General features: G+C 36.9%; 1 protein-coding gene across 1 annotated transcript; it reads left to right on the forward strand.

Annotated features, from left to right (window-relative positions):
• The first annotated feature begins 1,147 nt into the window (after positions 1 to 1,147).
• LOC145586433 (PH, RCC1 and FYVE domains-containing protein 1-like) lies at positions 1,148 to 10,330 on the forward strand. Its single transcript, XM_081643274.1, has 9 exons — positions 1,148 to 1,658; positions 2,869 to 2,955; positions 5,596 to 5,685; positions 5,784 to 5,870; positions 5,952 to 6,071; positions 6,174 to 8,279; positions 8,361 to 8,507; positions 8,988 to 9,541; positions 9,897 to 10,330. Exons 1-9 carry the CDS (start codon positions 1,611 to 1,613, stop codon positions 10,057 to 10,059), a joined length of 3,402 nt encoding a protein of 1,133 aa, XP_081499400.1. The 5' UTR covers positions 1,148 to 1,610; the 3' UTR covers positions 10,060 to 10,330.
• Positions 10,331 to 18,110: the final 7,780 nt, after the last annotated feature.

Consider the following 18,110-nt stretch of genomic DNA (forward strand, 5'->3'; position numbering starts at 1 on the left):
AAACACATAATTACTTTATTTTGTTTGTCTCAATTTATTTACCATGTAATAGCCATGACATTTACATAAGACTTACTATTCCTGAGTGTAGGTTCGGTTGCAAGTAAAAAAAGTAGCTACAAGGAAAAAAGTGAGTGCATAAAGGACCAAACTCAGGGCTCGTTCTTTTCAGCTTAATTTCAGTTCAGTTCAGGTCAGTTCAGTTCAGTTCAATTTAGTTCAGTTCCTAATTTCCTTCTATCATACACAATTCATTTCAGCTCTGTTCAGTTCAATTTAACTTTAATAAGTTCAGTTTAACAAATCAGAATAGGCCCTAAAATGAGCGAAATATAGAGAGCATATTGTTTAATACTCCATAAGTAAATGAGACAATTGAGCAGGAGGTTTACACTCCACATAAAAATAGATAAGATAAATCAACTCTTAAATATGAATTGTCCAATCTAATACTCTACTTTATACCAAAATCACATTAGGAGTTCTCCTTGTAAGAAGAACTTCAAAACTCAACAATATTCTAAATTTTTCTTAACATTAAAAAACGGCAAAATCTAACACTTGCTCAGATGACTTAGCTAAAAGTGGATGTATAGTTAAAAGTATTAATTACACCAATCAATACTTAGGGCCTGTTCTCTTCACCTTATTTTAAGTTCAATTCAGCTCTAATCAGTTCATTTCATTTCTTAATTTCCTTCTCTCACAAAATATTCAGTTCAATTTAGTACAGCTTCAATCGATTTTATTCAGTTCAGTTCATCTCAGCTCAGTAAATCCGAATAGGCCCTTAATTATAACATGCATTTTCAAGTTAATAATAACATTTTAGACAATATTTTAAATTGTTATTTTGTTTTTTGAAAGCTTTTAAATTGTTATCTAATAGTACACGAACCCTATTAACAAGATTTTAAAAAAAAAAAATCTATACCAAAATCAATTTCGCGCCTTTTGATAATTCTAGCAAAACCATAAAAATATTGAAATTATTTTAAAATTTATTTATTTATTTTTGTAAAAAGCAACATTTTTTCTCTCTCTCTTTCAGTTCTTTCATCATCTTTGACTTGTACTTAGGCGGACGCGACCGCAACTTTAATTCTTTTTTCTCTCTCTCTCCTCTTTCTCTTCAGACAATAAAAAGTTAAATTAAAAAATAAAAACAAAACAAAAAAAAAACATTCTCTCTCCTCATTTCTTCCTCCTTTCTCCTCCTTCGCCGGAGTTCTCGCCGCCGGCAACTTCTCGCCGCCGTACTTTCTCTCTCCTCCTTCAAACTCCGAGATTTCATTGCTACCTCGAAATTCGTGCAATTGCTAGTAAAAAGCAAGATTGATCTGCTGTGGGAACTCTGCACTAGAGTTGTTGTAGAGGTGGAAAAGGAAAAGGGTTTTTTTTGGGAAGATAGAATTAGTTAGATCTAGGGTTTTGAAAATTGAATTTTGGGGGAGTATAATTGTGTAATTTCTGGGTTTTTTAGAGTGGGATTTTTGGTCAAGGTTAAGGGGATTTTGTTGAATTTTAATGGTGGTAGTGTAGAAAGAGGATGAAAGGCAGTGATGTTAGAGATCGGAGAGGGAGGCGATTAGTTGAATTTCTCACATGGAATGGCAGATCTTGTTAGTTATGGTAATGCCGATCGTGACATTGAGCAGGTTGTTTTTCTCTCTCCTCAATTTGTTGTTGTTGTTTTTTGTGCTTAATTTGGTTTGTTTTAACAATTTTTGTTTTTGGGACGTCGAATTTTAGCTGTATGTGAGGAATTTAGTTGATTTTGGTGGTCAATTTGAAGTTAATTTTGACTTGGTTGAAATTACAGGAAAGTAGGAAGAATGTAGTTTAATGGGTTTTTTTGTATTTTTGTTTTGATGATTTTTTTTAGAAATTAGGAAGAATGTAGTATAATGGGGTTTTTTTATGAATTTTTTTTAGAAATTAGGAAGAATGTAGTATAATGGTTTTTTCCTCAAAAAAGAATAAAAAAAAAAAAACTTTTTTTTTTTTGTATTTTTGTTTTGATTATTATTGTTTAAAAATTTAAAAGTTGGGTTCTTTTTAGATTGTGTACTAATTTTGCTTATACATGGTTGGAATTAACTACATTGTTTACTCAAGGAGGGATTTTAAAGAGGGTTTTAAGTAGGATTTACGCTCATATCACATTCCTTTTTCCTCCTTTTGTTTTTGTTTTGGTAGAGCTGGCAAATGCTCGTGTTGTCGTATAAAAAAATGGGTTGTGTTATTATCATCTTCTCTCTAACTTTGGGGGGGGGGGGGGGGAGGGAGGGGGAGGCTTTGTCTTTTAGACTTGTGGGGGCAGGGGGAAATAGCAACTTTAAGGGGTTTGAAAGATTTTCATAGGTGAGGTTTTAGTATTGTGATGGTGCTGATCATTGTTTGGCATGCCTATGTAATTCCTGTAACCTATGTACATTTTGTTGATTTTGCTTAGAACCTTGAAAAAATGGGTTACGTTTATGATCATGTATAAAAATTAATGAATGTGGTTTTAAATCCAGGCGAGCTTTGTTTATTGATAACAGTTTACAAATTCTTGTTCTAAGTTGTGAAGAATGTACTGGCAACTTTGGAACATTAGACAATGGTTGCTAGATATACGGGAGCACTTCATGAGTTGTGATTCACATATTTCTGAAGATGTTGGTGTATACTCTTGATTATTGCGACTTATATTATTATCTCTCTTTCCAGCTTGGCATGTCCTAGATTACTCTTGCTTTTATCTATTAACCCTCTTTATTTAAAATTGTTAATGATGTCGTCAAAATAGTTAGTAAGGGCTACTCATTCTATATTGATTAGGGCCTCATAAACTAATCAGTTTCACTTTTATTTAAAATGCAGGCATTGATAGCTTTGAAGAAAGGTGCTCAGTTGCTTAAATATGGTCGTAAGGGAAAGCCAAAATTTTGTCCGTTTAGACTTTCTAGTGTAAGTTCAGTGCTCTTCTGTTTATTATAAAAACCAACGTTCCAACACTATCCTTTACATTATCTTGTTTGTGTCCATGTATTACTGTTAAAAGAACCGTGGTCTGTTTATGTTGTGTAGTCTTGTAGGAGATATGTTGTAGTCTTGTAGAAGAGCTGAATGCTTCAGCTCTTGCCAATATGCACTTCTGCTTATTCAACATCTATGATGTATGTGTTTACCGAATTTTAAATTTTGGGGTCTTAAGTTATATAATGCTCTTTCCATCTTTTGATTGTGTTTTGGAATAGAAATATCTAATCTATTGAGAAACAAGGGTCGAGTTTGCAAAAATATTAATAGTATTGGTTCATAAGAGCTTATTACTGTTATCTTCTTTTTAACAATCACTAGTTTCAAGATCTTAAGAAAGAGAGACGTTAAGATACATGCTAAGTCAATCACTTACCACTAGCATCATGAATGTGTTGCTAGTATGAAGTTTGTTTGACCTAGTGTTGGAATTTTTTTTAGAATGTGGAATGTTGAGCCCATGGACCCACATGCGAGTGGAAGTGTTGTCCCACATCAAACAAATGTAAAAAAGTAAGTATTGGGATGTGTATTCTACATTGAAGAGAAGAGAAAGTTCTGTCCATTTTATAAGGCTAAGAGGCTTCTCCTCTCATGCTATATGGTTTTGAGGTAAAAGCTCCTTGTGGACTTATAAAGTGGACTCTCGTGAAGGGTGCGGCTAGGCTTGTTTAACATGGTATTAGAGCTAGGTTGGGTTGGATTGGATTGAGTTGTGATATGTGATTATGTGCTAGTAATATGAACAACTCATGTGCAAGGGGGAGGGTTTAATCCATGGACTAACCCACATGTAAGTGAAAGTGTTGCCCCACGTTAATGAAGTGTAAAGTAGAGGGGAATATTGGAATATGTATCCCACATTGAAGAGAAAGTTGTGTTCACTTTATAAGGCGAAGGCCTAAGGGTCTACTCATTTCATTGCCATATAGTTTTAAGGTGAAACCTCGTTGGACTTATAAAGTGAACTCTCATGATGGGTGTGTCACAATGGTGTTTCTTGACTTAATATTTAGTTGGTTAAGAGGGATTAAAAAAAAAAAAGAAAAGAAAAATAAATCTTTTAGTAGAATTGTGTGATGAGTTCAAAGCTAAGTTGGAAAAGTGATGGAAAATAGTAATATTATTGTTGTCCAATAGGCTTGTCTGTTTATCTGATCTGAATTTTTGCGATGGCTTTATCTATTTCATGAAATTGTTTCAATGAAGTTTGTAAATCACTTATGGAGTACTCCCTCCGTCCCTTATTTTTTGCCCCATTGCAAATATATGGGTCAAACTAATAAAACTTTGACCATGAATTCTCGCTAACCTATAAGTTATAATATATTCAAGTGAGATCTTGTTAGAATCGCCTCATTGTATATTTTATTAATATCAAGTTTTTGTAATTTTTACGCGTATAAAAATAGAGATATATACGGTTGAAGACACGTCTTGGAGACCGTGAAAAGTCAAATGGGGGAAAAAAAAAGGGACAGAGGGAGTATATGAGAAGTGGAGATTGTTTGACTCATGACATAAGATTAGGCTTAGAATCAGTCAAGTACTGTAAGCTGTAGTTGCAGATCCTAGATGGAGGTCATTAGGTCATATAATCTTGAATGACTAATCTTTTCAATTGTAGACTTGTAGTGGTGTGGCATGTGTTGATGTTGGCCTTTAGGAATTTCTGCCATAGAAATGATAAAGAATGATAGATTTCAACATTGGTGCAAATTACAATTGAACTTTAACCATGCAACTACTAGTGCAATGAGGAAACTTGGTTATAGATATGAAGTTGAAGTGAAGCAACAATTGTTCAATTTTGGATTACTGTGAAATTTCATTAAACAAGATCTAAGAGTTTCTATGTAGTAAACAAACTGTGCTCTGTTGATAATTCTGGGATTTTTATATTTCTTAGTAACTCTTAGTACACATTGACTCATGTCTTAGCTGAATATTAATTTAATTGCAGCGACAAAGTTTATAGAATTAGGACCTGCTTAAGCATATGTGTCTATAGATGACACTTGTAAGCTGTGCATTCATAGGGTTTCGAAATTGATCATTATTGATGCTTCGATCGCTATTAGCTTATTTTAACTTCCAGTGGGTGGCAATTCGGGTCATTAGGTCGGGTTCGGGTTAGATTTTTGGGTTGTGATTAAAAACTATTAAAAATAATGTAAAACTTAATATTTTTACAAAATATGATATTTGGGTCAAATCGGGTCAAATTCGGGTTGTTCGGTTCAGGTTCAAGTCGGTTTATTGGGTCGGGTCAGGTTATTGGGTCGAGTCAGGGATTTCTAGCTATCTTCTTTCTCTGTTCTATCGATCTATTTTTCCCCAAATGCAAGTAGATGATGCCTTTTAATCATCTACCAATTTACTCGTGTATAGTATATGTTCCTGTCTTCAATTCTAAGCACGTAACGTTCTGTTTCATTTACGTTGTAGTGGATTCTTTCGACGTTTAACCTAGTAGATTATTATTGCTAGTCAGATTACCATCTTTATATGTACTTTTTAGCAGATCTCTCTTTTGCTGACCATGCGGTTTATTCTGTAATATGACAGGATGAAACAACATTGATTTGGTTGTCTAGTGGTGGTGAGAAAAGTATAAAGCTATCTTGTGTCTCAAAAGTTATTCCTGGACAAAGAACTGTGAGTTTTATTTTTTGGGCAATACTTGCAAGTATTGGAGTTATACTTGATGTTTTAATAACTCCAACTAAACATTTTCTCTTATCTCTGTTTTCCAGGCTGTTTTTAGAAGGTATTTGCGTCCAGACAAGGATTATTTGTCCTTTTCCCTTATATACAATAACGGAAAACGATCTCTTGATCTGGTTGGTAACAACGCTTTAGTTATTGTCTTGGTCATAGTTTATCATGTCTGGCTATGATTAAAAGTTTATTGTGCCTTTCAGATCTGCAAGGAGAAAGTTGAGGCTGAGGTGTGGATTGCTGGTCTCACAGCACTCGTCTCTGCAGGGAAAGGTGGACGCTCGAAAATTGACGGATGGAATGATGAAGGCCTTTCCTTACAAGTAAACATTTGAAACTATCATAATCTTAGAAATTTGGTTGCTGTTTCTCATGTTTGTAAATCCAAAGGAATTTTAAGCTAATTTTTTGATAATTGATTGCAGGAAAACAAAGATTTGACATCAAGTAGTCCAAGTGACAGCTCTCTTACCTTGACAAGATATCTTAGCTCACCTGAAGACTCTTTTAGTTTTCATGGTGGTTTCTCTCCTAAACATAATCAGTCAGGCAACTTTATGTCTTCTGAGAAATCACATGTAGCTTCAGAAAATACAAATATGCAAGCAAAAGGATCTGCTTCAGATGTTTTCCGGGTTAGTGTTTCTAGTGCACCCAGCACTTCTAGTCATGGATCTGCAGGTGATGATTGTGATGCTCTTGGGGATGTGTACATTTGGGGCGAGGTTATATGTGAGAATTCTTTCAAGGCTGGACCTGATAAAAGTGTAAATTTTGTTAGCACAAGAGCAGATCTTCTTCTTCCCAAGCCATTGGAGTCTAATGTTGTTCTGGATGTACACCTCATAGCTTGTGGTGTCCGGCATGCCGCTCTTGTCACAAGGCAAGGCGAAGTTTTCACCTGGGGTGAAGAATCTGGAGGTAGGCTGGGGCATGGTGTGGGGAAGGATGTTTTTCAACCTCGTTTAGTTGAATCTTTAGTTGCTTATAATGTTGATTTTGTTGCATGTGGTGAGTTTCATAGCTGTGCTGTAACAATGTCTGGTGAGTTGTACACATGGGGTGATGGCACTCATAATGCTGGGCTTCTTGGTCATGGTAATGAAGTTAGTCATTGGATACCAAAGAGAATTGCCGGACCTCTTGAAGGTCTCCAAGTGGCTTCTGTAACTTGTGGTCCATGGCATACTGCTTTAATAACATCAACTGGGCAGCTCTTTACATTTGGTGATGGAACCTTTGGTGTCCTAGGCCATGGAGACCGTGAAAATATTCCTTATCCAAGAGAGGTGGATTCTCTATCAGGTTTGAGGACAATTGCTGTTGCATGTGGGGTTTGGCATACTGCAGCTGTGGTTGAAGTTATCGTAAATCAATCCAGTTCTAGCATTTCATCAGGAAAACTTTTCACTTGGGGTGACGGAGATAAAAATCGTCTTGGTCAAGGTGATAAAGAGCCCCGTCTGAAACCAACTTGTGTGCCATCACTTATTGAATACAACTTTCATAAAGTTGCTTGTGGACATAGTTTAACTGTTGGGTTGACTACTATGGGTCATGTATTTACCATGGGGAGTACAGTTTATGGTCAGCTTGGAAATCCTTTTTCTGACGGAAAACTACCTTGTTTGGTTGAAGATAGGCTTGGTGGTGAAATGGTCGAAGAGATTGCCTGTGGTGCATATCATGTGGCGGCGTTAACATCCAGGAATGAAGTTTACACTTGGGGAAAGGGAGCAAATGGGAGGCTAGGTCATGGAGATATAGAGGACCGAAAGACACCAACCTTGATTGAGGCCTTAAAGGATAGACATGTTAAATATATCACTTGTGGTTCTACTTACACAGCAGCTATATGTCTTCACAAATGGGTATCTGGAGCTGAGCAGTCTCAGTGTTCCTCTTGTAGGCAGGCTTTTGGATTTACTCGAAAAAGGCATAACTGCTACAATTGTGGACTTGTCCACTGTCATTCTTGTAGTTCAAAGAAAGCATTTAGGGCAGCTCTTGCTCCAAATCCTAGTAAACCTTATCGTGTATGTGATACTTGTTATGCCAAATTGAGTAAAGTTTTGGAAGGTGGCAGCAATAGAGGAAAAAGTTCTGGGCCTCGGCTCTCAGGTGAAAACAAAGATAAATTAGATAAAGCAGAATTAAGATTGTCAAAGTCAATGCTACCTCCCAACCTGGATTTAATTAAACAATTAGATACTAAAGCTGCCAAGCAGGGAAAGAAAGCTGAGACATTCTCGCTGATTCAGACTTCCCAAACGCCTATGTTACAATTGAAGGACGTCGTTTTATCTGGTAGTGCTGATGTAAAGCAGACAATACCAAGGCCAGTTGCTACAACAGCAGCTGCTACTTCCATTTCCAGACCAGTGTCACCTTTCTCACGTAAGCCAAGTCCTCCACGTTCAGCAACTCCGGTTCCTACGACTTCCGGCTTGTCTTTCTCTAAAAGTATTTCTGACAGTTTGAAGAAGACTAATGAACTCCTAAATCAAGAAGTAGTTAAATTGCGTGCACAGGTATGTTATATACCTCCCATGTATGTTTTCTAGCAGTCATTTGAATTAATGCTTTTATCTAATTGGTCTTTATCTGGTAAGGTTGAGAGCTTGCAGCAGCGATGTGAACTTCAAGAGTTAGAGCTTCAAAAATCGTCAAAGAAAACTCAAGAAGCTATGGCGCTTGCTGCTGATGAAACTGCAAAAACTAAAGCTGCTAAGGATGTAATAAAGTCGCTTACTGCACAGGTTCTTATCCGAATCTCTATTTCAACACTTTTTGATATCATTTTATTGAAGTTAATGTTATAATATCTGGTGCTACATAATTGTGCAAGTTTACGAAGCTGAGTTTTATATTTCGTTTATGCTACTTTCAACTTCAAATTGAATTCTTTTTACTAGTAAAACATTTCTCTTCTCTGCTGATCCTTAAGATATTATCTCCTTTGACAATGCGTTGTGCTCTGTTCATCCCTTAGCAAATGTCTCCAAAATCCAATGCTATCCTTCCCATTGTTTGCGCTACCTTATTATGTTTCATACTATCCCATTCCCTTCTAGAAGGTTTTTTTAGGTAAGATTGCGATATGCATTAAAAATAATGTTTTGGACCAAGTTTAGTTTTCTCCTTAATTTAGTGATTTCTTTGTGTTTAATTCTGTTTTTATGTGGAGGATGCTTCTGTGAAGATGGGTTCACAATTATATATATCAATTCTTGTTTCAGCTCAAAGATATGGCTGAGAGGTTGCCACCTGGGGCCTATGATTTAGAGAACATAAAGATGCCACAATTACCAAATGGCTTGGAACCAAATGGTATCCATTCTGCTGATGCAAGCGGAGAGCATGTTTTAAGATCCGATCCTATGAATGGTCCCATCTCCTCGTTAACTGGAGTTGATTTGTCCATGACAAACGGAACTCAAGGACCTTTACAGTCACCTAGGGAATCATACATGCTCAATGAAAACAGTTACCAGCTGAATGAGAGTTTTGCAGCCTTGAAGGGTAGAGAGGATCAGTTACATGCCAAACTGTCAGCTGCTGCTGGTGGTCTGCAGACATGCAGCAGCAGTGTTTCTGATGCCACTGATGCTCGGTTTTCGGCATCATCTCAAGATGGCTTTAATAGTAGTAGGTCAAAAAGTCCAGTTCCATCAGCAGCTAATAATAATAGTCAAGTTGAAGCAGAGTGGATTGAACAGTATGAACCTGGTGTTTATATCACTCTGGTTGCCCTTCGAGATGGAACTAGAGATCTCAAACGAGTGCGCTTCAGGTAAATATTCCAGATTTTTGCGTCTTAATATTTCTTTTGGCCCTTGAGAGTATGATGACGTTGAGAAAAGTCTGCCTGTTAAAGTTAAACCATGCATTATGCATCTACATCACAAGGCAGTTAATACAACTGATAGAAGAAAATGACATGGATTTTTTGTTCATCGAAGATATTTTCACTAAATTATTCACGTCATTTTGTAAATTGGGTGATTCAAGGTGCACTACCTAAATCATCGATAAAGAAACATTGTGTTAAATGAGCTACCTCCTTGAAACATGTCCTCGTAAAACCACTCTAAATTTAGCGGTCTATATATGCCAAGGTTTAACATATCTTTCCATCAATAATGCAGCCGAAGAAGATTCGGGGAACATCAGGCGGAAACATGGTGGTCGGAGAATCGTGAAAAGGTGTATGAAAGGTACAATGTTCGCGGGTCTGACAAGTCATCTGTTTCTGGACAAACAGCGAGAAGATCAGATGGAGCCATGTCTCCGGCATCCTCTTACAACTAGCCGATGACTGTAGGTAGGTAGTGACCCTGTAATTATTGGGATGCCTTTTTGCAAAGAATTGGCTATGATATTGACAGAGTAAATCACATTCTTCTGCCCCTCTAGAATATTTGATTATTTTTTTTACACTTCATTTTAGCCTTTTGGGGGTTAAGCTACACCTTTTGACCTGTTAATTGTCATATTAGTGTATATAAATTATTCATTGCGAGAAAAATGGGATGTATGATTGTAGCTAGTTTAACGTCAATGTCTCCTATTTACCCGATCATCCCTTGTTATTCTCCTCTTATTTTGGAGATTGTTTTGATGAATTCCAATCTGTCTCTTTCCCTCAAAACTTGGGATGGCTTGCTGTTTTTTGTTTTCCTTTTATTAGGCAACCCCTTAATTAGCATAGGGTGGTTTCGTGATTATATTATGAAGTTCCGAAAGGCAAACGGAGGCAAAAATTATGGAACGGATGGAAGTATAAATAATATTGTGTAAATGTAGAATGAATTTAATGTATATTTGTATGGCTTCAAATTTTCCATTTTATTAATCTACATCTGAATCTCTGATACAAATTTTTTTTTAAATAAGTGAATCACTTTGACGTTGTGCTCAATTTATATATTAACTTTGACCTAATATTGTATCTTTACATTACTATTTTATAAATATAAGTAATATTATCGTTTTTATTTATGATGTGTTAACAGTTCACTTTTTCACATTTACTAATGTGAAACTTTAAACATTTAATACATTTGTAAATGTTTTTATAATTTGATGTTTTGGTTCAATACATGTTTACAAAGCATATAATTTTCTTATATAATAATAAGGCAAAACCTAACAAACGTATCGATGACATTCATTAAAATGACTAAAAGTGCAAATATTAAATAGAGATTACTAAATTATACCAATTGACGCATGATTTTGGCATGTATTTCAAAGTTTTTTACCGCGGGAGTTTGGGTACCTCGATGTGCAGCATCCCTCCCATCTGGGATTTTTTCCATACCCAAGGCTCGAACCCGAGGGCCACTCACGCCAACCCCAGTTGGTATTTCAAAGTTAATATCATTTTAGAAAATGTATTAAATTGTTATTAAAGAACCCACGGGCGCTAGTTAGCTCTTAGGAAAAAAGGTTGTATTAAATTTTTTTTTTTTTTAGAAAAAATTAAGTTCAAAGTACATCAAATAAGCAAAAAAGTAAATGCCATTCAAAAAAAAAAAATTAAGTGAATTAAACATATATTTAGATCGAGATGTTGACAGTAGATGTTGTATTTAAGGTTAATATCATGATCATGCCCATCATCATCATTGTAAATATGTATTTTATTTTTCAGGTACATAAACAGTAATTAGGACAACCTTCTCCCAAAAAAAATGTCTTAATGAGTTTAAACGTATAATGCCTTATACTCTTATACTACAACATAATCTGTTGTGTGATTGACTTTTTGATAGATAGTACATATAACTGTATAACATCATCCATGAGTAGATGAATTTTTTGAGCTAAGTTCGGAATACTATATCAATTTGGTGCATTGGTTCAATTGGTTGGATCACATAGAAAAAGTCAATGCCAATTTCTAACGAGAGAGCTAATAAAAGTCAATTTTACCGAACAAGACTATTGACGCATATACAACTTCTCAAAGATTTTGGCCAGACAACAATTAATATGTCCGTTCGTAAGAAGTGTACGTAGAGGTGGTCACTATCTCAAAACATAAGCATGTTCGCATGAAAAACCGACCCAAGGTGGTAGAAGATACGGACTACATAAGTATATACTATCAATATCTTTATTGTAAGCTTGCCTCTAAAGTTGAATAATAATAAGGTTTTAAATCGTCAAAAAGAACATATGACCTTTGATCGGTTGTCTATAAATAAAAAGGCAAAAGCTAATTAGCGCCCCCGGAGCTTTAGATAAGAGAATTAAAAGTGGAAATATTAGAGTAAAACTAACATTAATTACACCGAACGACGCGTGATTTTGTCATGCATTCCTAACTTAATACTCTTTCAACCAATAAAATTATTCCTTAACTAACGCCCCGGGGTGCTCGTTAGCAAGATCCAAATAAAAATGATCTTTTATTTGATTACTATTCTAAAATAATACTTCATACATTGTACCACTTTTGAAAGACCAAAAATTTTGTATACATCTAATGTACAATAATCTTATATATATATATATATATATATATATATATATATATATATATATATATATATTAGGATTTTTTGATTTTTACCACCTTCAAATAACGACTTTGTCGAATTTACCACCTCCAAAAAAAAAAACATTTACTTTACCACCTCATAAAAAAATTAAACATCAGTTTTACCACCTCATCTGAGCTTAGGTGACGGAAAACTCTTGTGGGGCCCAACTAACTGTCACTTCCCTCCAATTTAATTCTTTTAAACACGATTTACCTCTCTCTCCTCCTTTTCTCACCTTCCATAATCAATTTCTCACCAAATTTCTCACTTCCTCATCAATTTTCATCTCTCTCTCCTTTTCTTCTTGATTCTCACTGTAACTGCTTCTCTCTCCTTTGATTTTTCACTTTCTCTCTATAAAAACTGACAAATTCACTTTGGGTGGTTGAAATCGAGCTGGAACCACAAAATTGCAACACATCAGCTTCTCTTGTCATCTTCCACAGGGGGAGGGGACCAAAAGCTTGGTAATTTGCTGATAGAAATCGAGATTCCTGACTACAAGAGGTACTTTAAACCCTTTTTTAGTACATTTCGTTGGATTTGTGGTTGTTAATTAGGGTAAATTATGCTTTTTTGGGAATATGTGAATTAAAGTATTATAACCCTAATTATGCCAATGTGTTAAATAATTAGTTAATTAGGGTTAGCTTTACTTGTTTACTGTTAATTTAGTGCACAGTCAATGTGAATTGCTTTTAGTTGTTGTAATTGGTGAATTGTTTATTGTTGTTTACTGTAATTACTGAAATTGTTTATTGTTGTGTGTGCTTTTGTTGGAATTGTTACAGAATGGACACAGTGAACTTAAAAATTACAATAGGGGGTGCCTTTATACCTTCTTTAGCTGGTAAAAATAGGAGGGTGTTAACTTGGGATGGTGGGTGGGTTTATTGGATGAGAAATGTGGAAAAAAATAAGATAGATGTACACTCTTTGAGGCAAGCAGCTATACATGGGTTTGTGTATGTGAATGTGAAGGTTCCTAGGGGGTTTAGTTGCTGGTATAAACAAAAGGGGAAGTCTTGGGTGAATGGTAAAAGGGAGCTTGTTGATGGTGAGGTGAATGGTTTCCTGGAGTCCGTGAACAAAGAGGGGGCATGTGAGATGTATGTTACCAGTCATGAACCAATTGTAGGGACTAAGAAAACACCCTTCAAATGTATAGATGGGAATGAGCTGATCCCTACACAAAGGAAGAAACTGAAAAAGAAGTTGGGTGGGCCTAAACTAATTGAAACCAGCCCAAAACTTAGTAAGCCCACTGAAGAAGAGCCATTTAGGAGAAGCCCTAGGTTAAAGGGCATTGTTATACATGACAAAGAGGCTGAGGAGAGGCTTCCTAGGGCTGAGAAAGTGACTGCTAATACACATAAAGGGAAGGGTAACCTCACCGCTGCAGACAAGGGTAAGGCTAAGGTTGGGAATGAGGCTGGAAATCATGGTGATTTAGTGAGAAAAATAAAAGAAAGAGTGAGGAGCTTAAGGGATGACACTGATGTGTTTACTGATGAGGATGGTGATACAGAGTCTTCTGATTCTGATTTGAGTGATTTTGAGTTAGAAGTTGATGAGGGAGAGGAAGACTTATACTCTGATGATGATGAAGAGTGGTTGAAGAAAAATTTAGAGCATATCAACAGTGAGGTGAAAGGCAGTTTGAGGGGAGTTGGTGAGGGAGGGGAACATAGGGATGATAAGGATGAGGACACAAGGTTTGACATAGAAAGAAATTTAAAGTCAATTGAAGTGAGTTTGCAAGAGGAGGCAGCTTGTGATTCTGATGAGCTAAAGAGTGTGGAAGGTGATTCAGATGATGATCAGGGTAGTGTTACTTGGTTTAACCCTGAGACAGACTTTGATATCAAATTTGTAGTTGGTCAAAGGTTCAATGATGTGCAAACACTGAGAAAAGCTTTGAGACAACATGCAATTGAAAATAGGTATGAGTATTACCTTCTTCACAATGATTCAAAGAGGTTGACAACATATTGCAAAAGGAAATGCAAGTGTGTGTATAACAAGAAGAGTTGTAGGATAGTGCAGTGTACATGTACTAAGGGTGTTAGGTGTAGGTTCAAGTTTTATGCAACAAGGCTTGTGAAATTAGAGGCTTGGCAAATTAAGACACTAAGGCTGAAGCATAGGTGTGTTAGGACTAAAATGAACAATAAGGTGACAGCAGAGTTCCTGGCTGACAGGTACTTGGAGGAGTTCAGGGGCAACCCCAGATGGAAGATTAGACAGATTCAGGACAGGGCCTTGAATGACTTGGGGATCAAAATTACATACTCCAAGGCTTGGTTGGCTAGAAGCAGGGCAAAGCTTATAATATATGGGTCTTCAGCAGAACAGTACCCAAGGGTTTGGGATTATGGGAAGGCACTGTTGAAATGGAACCCAAGGAGTGAGTGTAATGTGGTGGTGGATGATATTAGTCAAATTGGGAGGCCAATTTTTATGAGGATGTTTGTGTGCTTAGCTGCACTTAGGGATGGGTTCATTTCTGGTTGCAGACCAATAATTGGGGTGGATGGGTGCCATCTAAAAGGGGCATCCCTTGGGAAGATCTTGGTTGCAGTTGGAAAAGATGGCAATAATGCCATATTCCCAATTGCTTGGGCTACTGCAGAGATAGAGAACAAGGACAACTGGTGCTGGTTTCTAGAGAGTTTGCTGAAGGCACTTTGTGTGTTTGAGCAAGGAGATGGCTTGACTTTTATGTCTGACAGACAGAAAGTAAGTGGGCTGCATATTGTATTTACATCACTTTGCTTTATTTTGTAAAAGTAGGACACTAACTTGTTGATTTCGCCTTGTGTGTAGGGTCTCTTAGAAGCATTTGCAGATGTGGCCCCCAAAGCTGAGCTCAGATTTTGTGTGAGGCATATTTGGTCAAATTTCAAACTAAAATTTCATGGTGCAACTTTCAAGGAATTGTTCTGGGCTGCTGCTAGGGCAAGCACTCTGGTAAGCTTCTATTTAGCTTCTTTTATGTGAGTTTTATGGTGAACTAGAATGTATGCTAGGTGATCTCGTGTTTGGCTTGTATCAGTTTGGTTTTTGGCCAAATAGTTGTGAATTTTGCCCATTTATCTACATTTTGTTTTGCTCATAATGGCATGTGTTTCTATTTTGTGAAAACTGTATGCCATGTGTGTCTATGTTGTGTTGAATGGTTGTCATGTGTGTGGCTTGTATCAGTTTGATTTTGAGGTTGCTATGGAAAGTATCAATTTCTTGGATGAAGAAGCATACCAGTGGTTGTCAAACATTGACCCCCAGCACTGGTCAAGGCATGCTTTCTCTACAAACTGCAAGTCTAACATGTTGTTAAACAACATGTGTGAGACATATAATGCAGTGATTAGAGATGCCAGAGACAAGCCTATTCTAACTCAAATGGAATGGTTGAGAAGACATATGATGAAGAGGAGTAATGACAAGTGGGAGGCAGCAAAGTCTTGGGAAGGTTTACTAACCCCATTTGTCAACAAGGTTTTTGATGGGTTGGAGAAGTATGCCAGGACATGTGAGGTTACAATTTCAAGGGATGAAATTTTTGAAGTGAAATACAAGGATGATCAGTGCATTGTGGATCTACAAGAGAGAAATGCACTTGTTTTAGATGGGAGTTGATAGGAATACCTTGTGTCCATGTATTTGCCTGCATAATGGACAAAAGGGATGATCCTGAGTTGTATGTGCACCCACATTACTATAGGGTGACATACTTGGCTGGATATGAGAACCCAATCCAGCCAATGCCTAGCCCTAAGCATTGGGAAAAGGTCAAGCTAAGACAACCTTTGCCACCTGTGCTAAAAGTGCAACCAGGATGACCTAAGGCAAAAAAGAGAAAGCTTGAACCAGGGGAGGGCACTTCTGCAGCACCTGAGGGCAAGAAGCCAAAGGTGAAGAAGCAATGCAAGAACTGTGGTGGTTTTGGCCACTTTGCCAAAACATGCAAGGCTGAAGCAACACCAGAACAGCCTAACCCACCTGTAACAAACCCAAAGGGTGGTAGGCCACAGATACAGACTCCTTGGCTCAAGGAACAAAGGAAGAAAAGTGAAGAGAAAGCAGCAAGACAGGTATATTTTTGGTCTCCGACATTTTAACATCCACTTAAGTGTATTTTGTTGCTTGGTTTTTGATTCTTGTCATACTGTAATTGCAGGCTACACTGAAGTTGTCACAATATCAGCCTGCAACAACAGCAGAGGCTGGGTCAAGTAATGCTGCACCTGCAACTGCTGTGTCAAGCCAGCCTGCAACAAGAACAGATCCCTTGCCAACTCAGCCTGTTACAGGAGCAAGAAGAGCCTCAGTCAGCCCACAAGAGTGCCAGCAGCTACCCCTCCCAATGTCAAAATACAGACCAGGTCCAAGCTTCATGTAATGAGAAGCAAGAAGGACAAGGATCTCAATCAACTATGAACTTTTGTCTACTCATCAGTATTTTGTAATTGACAGCCTAGTTTTTTAACTACTCACTACTACAAAAAACCCCTATCGAGTCGCCTATAAATGACCTAACGAGTCGCTTTAAAGGCGACTCTATAGCCACCGACACAATAGCTTCCAACTTTAGGAGTCGCCTCTGAGGCGACTCGATAGCTTTTATATAAGTCGCCTATTAGTTATTAGGCGACTCTATTTGTTAAGCTATTGTGTCGCTTGTGTTGAAACAGGCGACTCCATGGATTTATCTATTGTGTCGCTTGTGTTGAAAGAGGCGACACGTAAAAAATCAACATTTTTTCCAATTATTTTTATTAGCTCATATAATGTCAATGTTTATGACACTCAGCATGCTTGATCTCTGGTTCTTTGCCTGGAAGGTTGAAGTTCTTGCCATTATGCCAAAGTTACTTTTCATATATATAAGATATTGTAACTATTTTAAATACACTCTTAGAATTAACCTATCGAGTCGCGTCTTACGTATTAGGCGACTTATTAGGTAGTGGTCATATAATAAAGCACCTAACAAGTCGGACATTTAAAGTTGCCTGTATATAAGGTGCGACTTGTAAACATATTGAGTCGCCTCATACTTATTAGGCGACTTGTTAAAATCAACAAAGCACCTAATGAGTCACCTAATATACATGAGGTGACTTGATAGATTTACAAGTCGCACCATATATGCATGCGACTCTATAACCCGACTTATTCGGTGGCTTAAATTAGATTTTCAAAGTCACTTGTATATAAGGTGCGACTCATTAACCTATCGAGTCGCCTTATACATATTAGGCGACTCATTAGGTGAGAGTCATAGATAACAAAACTCACCTATTGAGTCGCCTAATATGTAGAAGGCGACTCGACAGGTTTTCGAGTCGCACCTTATGTACAGGTGACTTTGAAAATCTAATTTAAACCACCAAATAAGTCGGACTATAGAGTCGCATGCATATATGAGGCGACTTGTTAACTTATCAAGTCACCTCATATATATTAGGCGACTCGTTAGGTGCTTTGTTGATTTTAACCCCAACTTAAAGAGTCGTCTAATAAGTATGAGGCGACTCGATAGGTTTATAAGTTGCACCTTATGTACATGTGACTCTAAAAGTCCGACTTATTAGGGGTTTTTTGTAGTAGTGACTCATGTGTATAGTAGGCAGTATATTTGCTACTAGAACAATGATTTTGCACAAAGGTGCCTTAACTTTTGTCTCAGCCAATGTAAAACAATTAAATGCATTGTGTTGCAAGTAGTAATATGAAATTTGATATGTTTCTAGCAAAAGTTCCTTTTCTCATTGATTTAGTCAAAAGTAGTACAAGAAATGTCATCCC

This window comes from Chenopodium album, chromosome 16 (assembly GCF_948465745.1).
Source record: "Chenopodium album chromosome 16, dcCheAlbu1.1, whole genome shotgun sequence".
NCBI lineage: Eukaryota > Viridiplantae > Streptophyta > Magnoliopsida > Caryophyllales > Amaranthaceae > Chenopodium > Chenopodium album.